Raw genomic sequence first — 13,054 nt, forward strand, 5'->3', positions numbered from 1 at the left:
GATCTGTTTTTGGATTTTATGAGTAATGAAGCACTCCACTGCAGCACTTCTACTTTTATCTCCACAAAATCACGAGAACTTGAAATTGTTTCATTGAAATTAAAGTTACGACATTCAGTTTCAGGAGTGTTGTGAGGTCATAGCTGCAAAAGTTTCTTGAAGCACTTTGCTGTCTAGCCATGGGATGGGAACAGCAACCCAGGACAATGGTTAGATATAGATTTTAGAATATTGTTGGCTTCTAAGTTCATAGGTTTCATGCCCATCGATTCTCAGGGGCTCTTTTTCATCTGCTGTATCAATATCTTTCATCTGTGGATAATAAGCAGAAGATGCTTTGCATTCATAATGTCTGTCAATGGATTTTAAGTGCATCAACATGTGAAGAGCATAAGCTAAAACAAGAAGCAGTATCAGAGACATCACTAGACCCATTAGAATGGCTGGTGGGAAGAGGGAAGCACAATCTTTTGCATAAGCAAACTGTCCATCTTCAATGTTAAATCCTTGAATCTGTGAAGAAAATCAAATAGTCTAAATTAAGACAACTTCCCCTTTTAATCCAAAGGCATGCTATTTTTTGATCAGCATTGGTGATCAAAATTATTTTCCCCACTATCAGTTGCTGAAATAGAAATCAGAATCTATTTCTGTTGAGATTCTTGTGTGTCATCAAGGAATTTTAAAATAAACAAGGTTAGAAATCTGGTATATATATATGTGTGTGTGATATTGCAGAAGTTAAGCCTGGACTGACTTCCCAAATAAGCTGGGATACAGTACTACTAACAGATCTGAAGGGAATTTGTCTAAATTAGGCTAGTCAAGAAACTACCAAAGATTGTAAGATTCAAAGTTCAGGTTCAGGTTTAGGAAGATAAACCCAATAGTTTATTAAAACAGAGACAACTATTCTGTGCAATGCACATAAAAAACTGTCTGAGCTTCAATCACACTGTCATGGATTGACTCTTTTAATCACAGCCTGCAGACATCCCTGCTGTGGAAACAGTTAAGCTGTTTTTCTCCTTGACAGGCTTGTTTACTTCTCTTTGCAAATTTCAGCAACTTCTTCAAGTGTCACCTTGACACAAATTGAACCATCCCCAAACTACATAAACCAAATCAGTGAGATGAAACCTGAAACTAGATATCCTGGTAAGTGCCTTTGCCATTTCATCTTATCACAACATCTAGTTGGGACAACAATAAACAACCAGTAATGTTCAGTTCATGTAATTCATTAATATAGTCTATCAACTTAGTACAATAAGAAAAAGATAACTTCAATATGGCGGTACCAGAATTTTCAGGAGGAAGCATATTTATAACCCTGTATACTCTAAGACTAATATGCATTTCTGTTGTTGGCCCAGCAGGAGCCGTTGGAGCTGCCACCAGACTCCGACAGTGAGGGGCCCTATGAGTCGGCTCTGGAGGATGTGGAGGACCCTGGACAGGGTTCCGACTCCGAGCAGGGTGCAGAGAGGCTGGTTGACCACCAGGAGGCACCTGAGCCTTGGACCAGTGGGGAGGAGACAAGGGAGAGTGAGCTGGACGCCAGCAGTGAGTTGTTCCTGGATGCCCGGCACCGAAGAGCTAATAGGCGTAAGGAACAATTGCACAGTTACAGGAGGTAATTGCACTCAGCTGGTGGTCATTAGGCTCCTCTCCAGACTATAAAAAGACTGCTTGTGCACATGCCCCTCTTGCAGAAGTCAACACAGGAATTAATGTTGGACAACATTATTGTGAGCCTGGCAGGCTGGATTGCTGCCAAGCCTTATCTGTGCTGGATTGCTGCCCAGCTTGTCTGTGCCGGTTTGCTGCCAAGGACCTGTCTGTCTGTTAATAAATTGCGTAAAGTATCTTCAGCTCGGAGAGTGTGTTAGTGTGGGACGAGGGGGGTCAGAACACATTTCTATGAATACTTAACATACAGAGTAAGTACAGTTACTTTTAATGAAATGTTTTATATTATGATTCAAACTTCATTATGTCCTAAATCATCTCATGTTCTTTCTCCCAATTTACCTTTAGGATACAAGCTATCATTCTTTTGGAAAGTTTATTGATATTTTTATAAATTGTCTCATATATAAAATCTCAAAAGTTCACACGTCCAATTCTTGAAAGAGGACAATAGTTAGGCCCCCATCAGTGTGGCAGCTAATACCTAATAACTGAAGACATTTATTGCACACAGTGAGAGAGACTTCTGAATAATTCTTAGACTCCCTTTGCAAGTCTATAAGAACAAGACAAGTGCTTTTTTTCTTATTCAAGGTTTGGTTTTTCCATACATTACCTGAAAGTCAATAAAAGTAACTTCCCAGTGCTTGGCTTCATCATTTGCAGAGCTGGGTGTTAATAGTGCATCATATCTCTGCAAGTTGCTAACATGTTCACAGTGATAAGAATAGATTGCTGGTGCATGTATTCGTGTTGCATTGAATGTTGCTTGTACAGATTGATTGTAAATAAGCTGGATTCTGTGTAAGGTAAACCAATTTTGAATGGAGAGCTTGTAGTAACTGTTTGTCAGAATGAATCTGCCAGGGGAAATTAGAAAAATAATTGCAGTAGATCTTGCCATCTTTTGTTTATATTTGTAAATAAACCTCATAAAGACATACCAACTTCATATTATTATTGTATGAGATTTCCTAGTTGATTCAGAATGTATGCCTTTCAATTCTTCGTTTTCAATGTTAAGCACTAAAAATACTCTAAACTGCCAGAAAATCAATATAATGGAAAAGAAGGCAGGAGTAGGTTGTTGCTGTTTGCAAATATTCCTTTTAAAACTTATCATAAATATATTTCTAGATAAATAATATAACAGCCTTGACATTTTATGTGTCTGGTACCTTAAAAGCACTGCCTAAATTAAAGGCTAGAAAAACAAGAGGATAAATTTTACTGGATGTTCATGTAGTGCACTTATTTACATATATTAATATGTAAAACACATATATCACCTTTTTAGCAAAATTTCGTAGAGCAATTTGGAATTTTGAAAACTCATATGTACATATTTTAAACTGAAAACCCAGCATAGCATACATAATATTGCAAAATAAGGAAACATAACTACCAAACATCATAAAAATACATTTTCATTAAAAATTAAGACAGCAGAAATAAATAAAAGCATAGTGCAGGATAATAAACTATTTGCTCCAAATACGTGATCTTTACAATGCACAAAAGTGAGATACGCTAACTATATTTGCAATTATAGTCTTAAATTTTGATTATATCCAACTGTGCCTATGGATATTGCCTTCCAAAGTTAAGCACTATTAAGTCATGATAATTTCAACTGAGGAATAAATATTTTTACTGAAATGAATGGGTCTTTAATTCCTGCAGATTCTTGCCTCAAAAGAAATTATATTTATTGCAACATTGGCATGTTTTCACATTTTCACCTTATCATAATGGAGATAGGCTTAACAGTATAGTTTTAATGTAATAATGCTGTGGAGATAATATTTGAAAACATACCTGATAACAAATCCTTTCAAATTGTCAATGTCACCAAAATTAAGTGAAAGCCTAGATGGAAAAAGACAATTAAATCAAGAACTATTCAGAGGTGGAAGAGAAAAAAGAGAAGAAGAGAATATAGTTAAATTAAAATTTATCAGTTATTTAAGATGGTTTCATGGTACCATCGCAACATCCAAAAGGTAATGACACAACATGCACTCTTGATACCTCTTGCAGATATCGCTCGTCCAAATCATAACTTGGTGCAAAAAACGGGGCCCTATAATGTACTTTGCCTGTGCCGAGGTCCTATAGTACAATAAATGCTTGAATAAAAGCCAGCAACTGTATCCAACGGTGCTTAGATGTGCTGTATCTAAAGGTTTCCCAGAACCTCATAACCTCAGGATAACATTAGTGAGGGTACCTAGTAATAGCTATACTCCATTCATCGTAAAATTGAATTACAGCTATATTTCATGGTTACAATTCATGAACAGACAACAATTAGGCTTAAAATAAACTGTATTTGTCACAGACACAGGATATTATGATACCTTGAAGATTATCAAATTAATTTTAGCATAGGTTTCTATAAATATATCTTGCTTCATGGTCTAGTGTATAGCTTCTATACATCATAAAACCTTTTCTTCTCATTCTCCCTCACAATCTATTTCTTTCTTTCTTAGGTTATATGAAAGTTAAAATACAGACAACCTGGCATATTTACCTCTCTGACAAACATAGGATGGAAAGCATTCATCAATTTTATTGCCCCAGCAAGTAGAATATTTGGGAACATTCAAAGTCATTAAATTAGTTCAGTGCTCGACATTTCACTTCCACAAGGACACTTCATTGTTGATTTAAAAGAAAACATTTAATTCTATTTCAGACCTAGGAAATCTCCACAGTAGGGTACAATTTTACATCGCACCAAAGGTTTTTGTTTTTTTCAAAAGGCAACTGGACTTTCTTGGTTTTTTTTTTTGTTTGAAAACATGTCACTTCTCATCCAAGAAGCTTCTTCAGTTCTTCGGTTGGAGCTGAAGAAGCTTCTTGGATGGGAAATGACACATTTTCAAAGATAAAAAAATCAAGAAAGTTGTTAGATATTAGCAACTGTCATAATGGTTTCCACCAAGGTCCTCTGTTCCGGCAGGAACAGAGGTTCAATCTCATTGTTCGAAGGGTCTGACAGCTCCCTATAAAAGGGCTGCTGTCAGACTCAACTTTCGCTGGATTGTACATACTTGTTCAGTTAAAATAAAGAGATGTTGTTGCCTTTAGCTCGAGTGTGCCTTTCCATTACCCGATCTAACAAAAGTCCAGTCCACCTTTTGGAAAAAAAAGACCTTTGGTACAAGCACAACCTGGATGTTTGACAATCTCCATAAATCTTACATTGCATTTTCTTCACTGCAATTTGAATCAGCAACATCCACCGATGCGTGAACACCAAATGTTTTGTCTGTTAGATCCAGCTGAGTGTGGTTCTGAAACTTAATCATGATCCTTCTGGCCCAGAATAGAATGCAGGGGCTTCCATTAACAGTGACATTCAGTGGACTGTAGTGACTGTGAAACAAAGATTCTTTCTCCAAATTCTCTTTAGTGCTTACATTGTAATTGCCAATCTGCATGCAACCAAGTAAGAAATAACAATTAGTGTTCTCCCTTTAACATACTACTAATGCTTAATTTTGAATTACTAGATTAACAGAACAACATAAATTCAATTCTATAAATGACTTGCCGTCAAGGCTAGTCAAAAATGCTTTGCTTTGAGATGGAGCCCATCCAAAATCAGAACTAGAATGTTATACTAAAATCTCAATTCTGACTATAATAATAAAAAAGTAAAAAACTAGCAATGTCCTGCTTCAGGGTGGCTATCTTAATTCTGTCTAACAGAAAGATGAGTCCTGCTTATAAAACACCATAAGAAAATATAATTACTGTTTATTCCCCAATACATAAGTAAAAAGCAGAGTTTCTAAAAATATGGATAGCTTTTGTAATAAATGTCTAATCATTATTGGAGACAAACCTCATTGAACAGTGTTTTGAAAAAATATGTCATTTAAATTACTATTGTTAGAGTGAAATGGCATAAGTGCTATTAGTGAATCATTGCATTAGTGAAACACTACAATTATTGTGCTAAAATATAAATCTCCATATAAAATGCTTGAGATATGAATTCTTATTTTTATCCATCTAGACACAAGAAGATATATTGATTTATGTTAATAATAGTGGAAAAATTTATATAGCTGTTTATTTACAGGAATTTTATTACATAGCCAGCTAATTCAGACATTGAATTTGTGGATATTTTTCATCAAAATACAAAAAAAAATACATCTTTGTAACATTACATAGGAGACCAATTTTAAAAATGAGATTCTGGAAATTTCAGGAGATAGCAGAAATGTAAAAGAGAAATCCCATCTCAAGGGGCTCAGACATGAAAGAGATGAAGGAAAACACAAATGTGGTCCATCAATGAAACCTAAATTCTGTCAATCTAGAAAATTAACAGAGACCATCAAAGTCCTGTAAAATCAAATTTGAAGTTATCAGTCAGGAGCCAAGAAACTCAACTCTTTCAAGTTGATTTTTAAAGACAGTAGAAAGACTCTTTTTTGTTCCATCTTCATAGGAAAAGCAGAAAAAATTATCTGAGCTATTAGAAATTTGTTTAGATGAGCCAAGGTGGCGCAGTGGTTAAATGCAGCACTGCAGGCTACTGCTAGATCAGCAGTTCAGCGGTTCAAATCTCACCGGCTCAGGGTTGACTCAGCCTTCCATCCTTCCGAGGTGGGTAAAATGAGGACCCAGATTGTTGGGGGCAATATGCTGACTCTCTGTAAACCGCTTAGAGAGGGCTGAAAGCCCTATGAAGCGGTATATAAGTCTACTGTTATTGCTATTGCTATTGCTATTGCTATTGCTATTGCTATTGCTATTGCTATTGCTATTGCTATTGCTATTGTTTGCTTTTGTTATTTTGTTATACTATGTCCTATATATATTTGAATTTGTTTCTGAGTCAGTCCACCTATTCTAAGAGGGCTTAAATTTTAGCCCAGCATATTTGAATAAGGTACTGAGAAAAGTCAGAGGATGTACCACATTATCGTTGTTGAGTTCACAGATTAAACCAGCACAGGAAGAGAATTTCTCTCAAATAAATTGGATTGTGGAAGCACATTAAGGAATATAGGAGGTTTCAGAACAGTGGTTCTCAACCTGTGCGTCGGGACCCCTTTGGGGGTCTAACAACCCTTCCACAGGGGTCACCTAAGACCATCGGAAAAAACATATTTTCAATGGTCTTAGGAACAGAGACACCAATGTTATAGTTGGGAGTCACCACAACATGAGGAACTGTATTAAAGGGTCGCAGCATTGGGAAGGTTGAGAACCAAAGTTTTAGAAGGAGAGTTGGTAAATAGAATATCTAGAACCACCCTGTTGGCACAACTGTATCAAAGAGTCCTGTGCACACTTGTGCCAGCAGACAACAGATGTCATTGCAACATAGCAGAAAATAGCACAGAGACATGGGGGAGGGGCAATTATTTGCTACATACAGGCATTCTTCAACTTAAAACAGGTTATTTAGGGATCATTTGAAGTTACAACAGCATTGAAAAAAATGACCTATGACCATTTTTCACACTTACAACCATTGTAGCATCCCCATAGTCATGTGATAAAAATTAAGAAACTTGGCAATTGATTCGTGTTTATGACAATTGCAGTGCCCTGGGGTTATGTGATCCTCTTTTGCAGACTTCTGACAAGTGAAGTCAGTGGAGTAGCCAGATTCATTTACTAATTTAACAACTGCAGTGATTCACTTAACAACTATAGCAAGAAAGATCATAAAGTGGGACAAAATCCATTTAATAAATGTCTTGCTTAGCAACAGAAATTTTGGGCTCAGTTATGGCCCTAAGACGAAGACAACCTGTAGCTACGAAGAGAAACAAAAAAATTGTAATAGAATTCTAGAATACTTTCTGGGGAAAATTGAGAACTACTGATATTCAGAATAGAACAACATTTACAAATATATAAACTATATACCAGATATTCCTAAGTACCAATAATGTGTCATCCAAAGTTTCTTGCAGAAAACCTTCAAGTGAATATTTCTCAGTTATACTTTCAACATGGAAAGTTGAGTCTCTTTTTCTTTTCCTTTTCCTTTCCTTTCCCTTTTTGTTTTAATTTTTGATACGTGCCACTACTTTTGCAATCAGTGCAGTTGTACCAGGGTAAAAATTGTCCCTAGACAGACAAATCTTGCAAGACCAACTCATACCATGAATTTATCTGGTACCATCAATATTTTTTTTTAAAAAGATATATGTAGTAAATCATACAGATTTACAACCCATGTGCAATATATTGTATAACACTGAAAATAATTTGGTCAAGGAATATACATATGCTACATGACTTGGAAAGAAAATATTGTCATGTAAGAACTTACTATCCAGTTTTCTGGTGTCTCCATACCTGTGTTATTGCTACTTGTTGTAAATTAATTTTGGGCTTCACACTGCCATCATACCGTCGACCTACAAAAGAAACAACAGGCAATTCATTCCAATTAAAGCGAATCCTAGCAATAAACAATTTTAATAACTTTTTTTAAAGTTTGAGCCGTGGGTTATCAAAGAAAAGACTGATTCAAAAAGATTTTTAAAAAGAGTGTGTGTGTGTGTGTGTGTGTGTGTGTGTGCGTGCGTGTATTGAGGCAGTCAACTTATCAATCAGATGTGGTTTAACACAAAACCAACATGGTGAAGAATTTGAGCCAATCTTTTTTAAAAGACTATATATGGGTATTTAAAAGTTTATCTGTATGTCATTGATACTGTAGACCCGCAGAAGACAAAGAGGTATAGTCTTTGACTGCCTTTCATTAGTATGAACAATTCTTAATACTCAGTTATCTTGTTTAGGAACCTGGTGAATCATCTGTATTATGGACTGTTATAAAGACAAAGCATCTTCTCCCCTCATCTATTTGTTTACTACTATGGGGCTGCTTCAACAATCATCAATACAAGGACCTATTGTTACTTTTTAAAGGGCTGTTGTAACTTCAAATGGTTGATAAATGAATGGTTGCAAGTCAAGGACAATCTGCATTTCAAGGAAATAGCATTTCATGCCCTTTAGGTATGCATTTTCCATTCAGCATTCCAGCCAAGGAAAAGAGAAAGGGAAGAAATATTAGGGGATTAGGGGATCTCACTGTGGCTACATCTCCTATTTTTCATTCATAACTCCCTTACAAACTAATTACCATATTTTTTGGAGTATAAGACACACCGGAATATAAGACGCACCAAGATTCTGAAGAGGTAATTTTTTAAAAAAAAAAAGTTTTTGCACTCTGCAGACCTCCCAAACCCTCTGCATGCCTCATTTTTTGTGAAAAAGTGGCATGCAGAGAGTTTGAGAGGCCTGCAAAGTGCTCCTAGGGGTGGGGGAGATGAGCAAAAAACTCCCCAATTTTCACAACAGCGGGTCCATTTTTTCAAAAAAACAGGGCATGATAGGCTTTGGGAAGCTTGTAGAGTGCTCCTGGGAGCCGGGAGGGGAGGCAAAACGAACAAAAAAAATTGAGTATTTTTTGCTGTCCTCAACTCCCAGGAGCACTCTACAAGCCTCCCAAAACCTCTACACATCCATTTTTGCGAAGTGGGTGGGGTTTCGGGAGGCCAAAAATGCTGCATTCAGTGTATAAGATGCACCCAGATTTTCACCTTTTGGGGGGGGGGGGAAGGTGTGTCATATACTCCAAAAAATATGGTAGATGCAACCACTGTAGCAGAAGAAAAGTAAAAAGCAGACTTATTCCATTAAATCTACTGAAATATAAGATCTAATGGGATCCAGTTCTTTGAACTGCTTTCAATTGATGAACTATTCTAAGAACTATTGTTTGGTTTGTTATGGCTTCCCTGCTCATCCATATTTTCCTTTGGTGTTGTATTTAGCTTGTATCCCTGAATATCTTTGCTATTAATCGCTCCTAAGCTACTGAAGGAATATTTCTGACAGAACAGAAAGGTTAAAAATGTTTGAATTAATTAAACTATTTGTTGGTGACCTATAGTCACCTGAAACTCCTCTGTAAATTTTTTGAACCTTTATTTTTTCAGGAAGTGACAATTTGCAGGAGACAATTAAAGCCTTACCATTTCTCTGGAGTGGATCTTGATCAGAGAATACAAACAACCTGCAAAGAAGCAGACACAAAAGTAGTATTTGAGCAACAGTTTTTTTTAAAAAAGTACCCTACTTAATCTGCAGGAAAGCAATATTTGCTACTTTCAAACTACAATATAATCGGTGAAATGATGTAACTATTTAAAAGTTTAAACATCCTTTTAGTGGAAAAAGTTCCCCATACTGAATTTAGACTGAAGCTTCATGTGATAAAACTACTGGTAAATCAACAGGTTTTGTTAAGTGGATTCATTTTATGTATTTGATATTTATCCACTCTGGTAAGCATCCTGGTAAGTATGGATAAAATTTTAAAAACAAAACCAGAAAACAAAACATGGTTAAATCCATGAATAAAAATCAAGATGAAAATACTCATTTAAGAGATGTTTCTGAAAATATCCTAAACACCAAACAAAAGGAGGCCAAATGTTGCTCCTACACAAATGCATTTCATGGTCTCAGGCTAAAAGGATGAGACTCTGGCAGTGGAGAAATATGCAGGTCACTGGCAGGAGGTTAAAATAGACTTTTGCTGGAGTCTGATAAATACCTGAGAGACTAGCGGGTAGTTATTGCATTTAAATAAAACTGTTGCAAAACTCTTCCCAGTTCCCTAGAGTCGGACACAACTGCACAGGGAAATGTTTACCCTTACTTCACACTTTTATGATACAGGTAGTCCTCGACTTACGACCATAATTGAGTCCCAAATTTCTGTTGCTAAGTGAAACATTTGTTCTGAATTTTGCCCCATTTTACCACTTTTCTTGCCACATTTGTTAAGTGAATCACTGCAGTTAGTTAGTAACATGGTTGCTAAGTCAATCTGGTTTCCCCATTGATTTTGCTTGTCAGAAGGTTGCAGAAGCTGATCACATGTCACCAGAGCACTGCAAATGTCACAAATATGAGTCAGTTGCGAAGCATCTGAAGTTTGCTCACGTGGCCACGGGAATGCCGCAACAGTCGTTAAGTATGTAAAATGGTCATAAGTCACTTTTTCCAATGCCGTTGTAACTTTGGTCACTAAGTGAACAGTTGCAAGTTGAGGATTATCTGTATATTGCATCACAAGCCATCCAATCACCTTCTAGGTAAATCTTTTGTGTGAGCCCAGTCTGAATAAGGTTCATTTTGCCATATAAACCCAGAAAATTGAGTTAAGCAAACTGATAGGTCTCTTATGCAAGCTTCACATAGATAGCTAGAGCAAAAGCTGTTAAATGGACAGCTGGCAGATGCTATATTCCCACCCAGCCTGGGTCAAAGGAGGCAACCAGTTTGGGCTGATGACCAACTTTCATTTTGACTGTTGCGCCAGTCACTGCACTCAACATTAAATCTGCTGTATGCTAATCTTTTTAGTCAGTATTTAGCATTTAATCAGCTTATTAATTAAAGGTCACATTAGAGATCTTAAGAAAAGCCACAAGCTTTCTAGGAAATGCATATTACACCATCCAAAGTCCACTGGAATTGGATGGCCAATAAATTTAAGTGAACAAAATGTTTGCATTTTACTAGAGTATCCATAATATACCCATAGTTATCACTGTGGGTTTGAAAATTTATTAAAATATCTCAAAGCAAACCAATGGTGGGTTTCACTTAGCTTCACTACCGGTTCACTGATCGCATGCATGCGTGTTCCGTTTGCATGGGTGCCTGACTTGCACTGCACGCATGCACAATCCACCACCCCTGTGACGAGCTAATTATTTGGGCTTGCGCAAGTGTCGTGTGCGTGCATGCATGCGTAATTTGCTTTTTGCTAAAACAGGTATAGAGCGCTGATGGGTGGGCCAAAAGAGCCACCGTACCAATTCGCTCTCAGCTGCTCCAGGCCACTACCAAACCACACCAAACCAACAGCAACCCACCTTTGAAGCAAACTCATAGATACCGCTGAGGATTTTGAAATTCAGAAGAGCATTGTGCTTCTCTTGTCCACACATTGTTTTTGCTAGGCAATAAGTAACTATTTATTAGTGCAAACCCTAACTTGCATATAAATCCAAGAGTTGGTGAGTAAATATACCGACCATCCTGAAATTCCTGTTACTACTTTTCAATTCAATTCCTTATATGTAGTAGTGATTCTGGTCATAGCAATAACAATAGGAAGAGCAGTTAGACTTATATACTGCTCCATAGGGCTTTCAGCCCTCTCTAAGCGGTTTACAGAGTCGTCATATTGCCCCCACAATCTGGGTCCTCATTTTACCCACCTCGGAAGGATGGAAGGCTGAATCAACCCTGAGCCGGTGAGATTTGAACCGCCGAGCTGCAGAACTAGCAGTCAGCTGAAGTGGCTGCAGTACTGCACCCTAACCACTGCGCCACCTCAGTCATATAGGACTATAGGTCTTTCCTGAAACTTAAGAGCCTATAAAGTTGTTTTTAATAAGTACATATTCATGCTTTACATATGTAATTCTATATAGAACAAGACAACTGAAAATCCACAATGTGCAGCAGAAACTAATATGATTAACTAAGTTGGCTCAAGTCATCAAAGAAGACATATCCATAGCATCTGAGTGAGCATAATGGTTTATTCCCAATGGCATATTGGGAGACTTGGGACACTGGGAAAAGAGTCTCTGCCAAGGCAATGTTGAGATTAGACACAGCATAGCCCGCAACTGGATAATGGGCAGGGCAAGAGACTCAGAAGACAACCTAATTTCTCAGGCTGTAAAGGAGACAACAGAAATTTCTTGCAAAATTCTGTCAATGTACAATAAAGTAAAAGTAAGTTCATCTTGTTTGAATCCTAACTGGCTTACCCCACAAGGCCAATATTGGGTACACTACTGGAAAAGCTGCAGCTTAATAGAGGTTAATATTTAAGTCCTTCATAAACTCTCTGGAACTATGCTGAGTTTTACAGGATTGGGCTTCAAAGATTTTAGCAAGGGGTTCTCTGCCCTGTTGCTGGGTGGGCATGGCCATGGTGGGCATAGCCTAGTTGGCCTCTTGCACCACTGGGGGGCGTTTTCACCCTCCCCATGCTCTGGAGGCTTTCCTTGAGCCTCCGGGAGGGTGAAAACAACCTCCCCAGGCTCCAGAGGCCTAGGGAGGCTCTTCCAGAACTTCTGATAGGCTCATTTTTTGCCCTCCCCGACCCTCCACATCCACCCTGCACTTACCTGCATCCAAAACAGGCTACATGGGGAATCCTGGGAGGGGTGGGATTGGATGGGTGGATCCAGCCAGGAGTGGGATTTGGGGGTTCTCCGAACTGCACAACATCTCAGCTAGAGGTTTTCCCAAATCCCTGCGAATCCCCAGC

At 37.6% G+C, this 13,054-nt stretch overlaps 1 protein-coding gene across 1 annotated transcript; it reads right to left on the reverse strand.

The window, feature by feature from the left end:
• Positions 1–210: 210 nt before the first annotated feature.
• On the reverse strand, positions 211–11,656 carry ATP6AP1L (ATPase H+ transporting accessory protein 1 like). The gene is made up of 7 exons (XM_032213869.1): positions 11,580–11,656; positions 9,726–9,766; positions 8,032–8,093; positions 4,903–5,135; positions 3,511–3,561; positions 2,309–2,552; positions 211–513 (listed from the first exon to the last, which is right to left on the reverse strand). The coding sequence occupies exons 1-7, from the start codon at positions 11,654–11,656 to the stop codon at positions 211–213; spliced, it is 1,011 nt and encodes a 336-aa protein (XP_032069760.1).
• Positions 11,657–13,054: the final 1,398 nt, after the last annotated feature.

This window comes from Thamnophis elegans, chromosome 3 (assembly GCF_009769535.1).
Source record: "Thamnophis elegans isolate rThaEle1 chromosome 3, rThaEle1.pri, whole genome shotgun sequence".
Classification (NCBI taxonomy): Eukaryota; Metazoa; Chordata; class Lepidosauria; order Squamata; family Colubridae; genus Thamnophis; species Thamnophis elegans.

What these genes read in the sequence shown, in the direction of transcription:
- ATP6AP1L (XM_032213869.1), bottom strand. Translation starts at nt 11,656, where the DNA reads ATGAGTTTGCTTCAAAGGTGGGTTGCTGTTGGTTTGGTGTGGTTTGGT. An exon ending in AACAAGTAGCAATAACACAG is followed by an intron (nt 5,136 to 8,031) that starts GTATGGAGACAC and finishes GGTTGCATGCAG; the next exon opens with ATTGGCAATTACAATGTAAG. An exon ending in TGCAGTGAAGAAAATGCAAT is followed by an intron (nt 3,562 to 4,902) that starts GTAAGATTTATG and finishes TTTTCCATCTAG; the next exon opens with GCTTTCACTTAATTTTGGTG.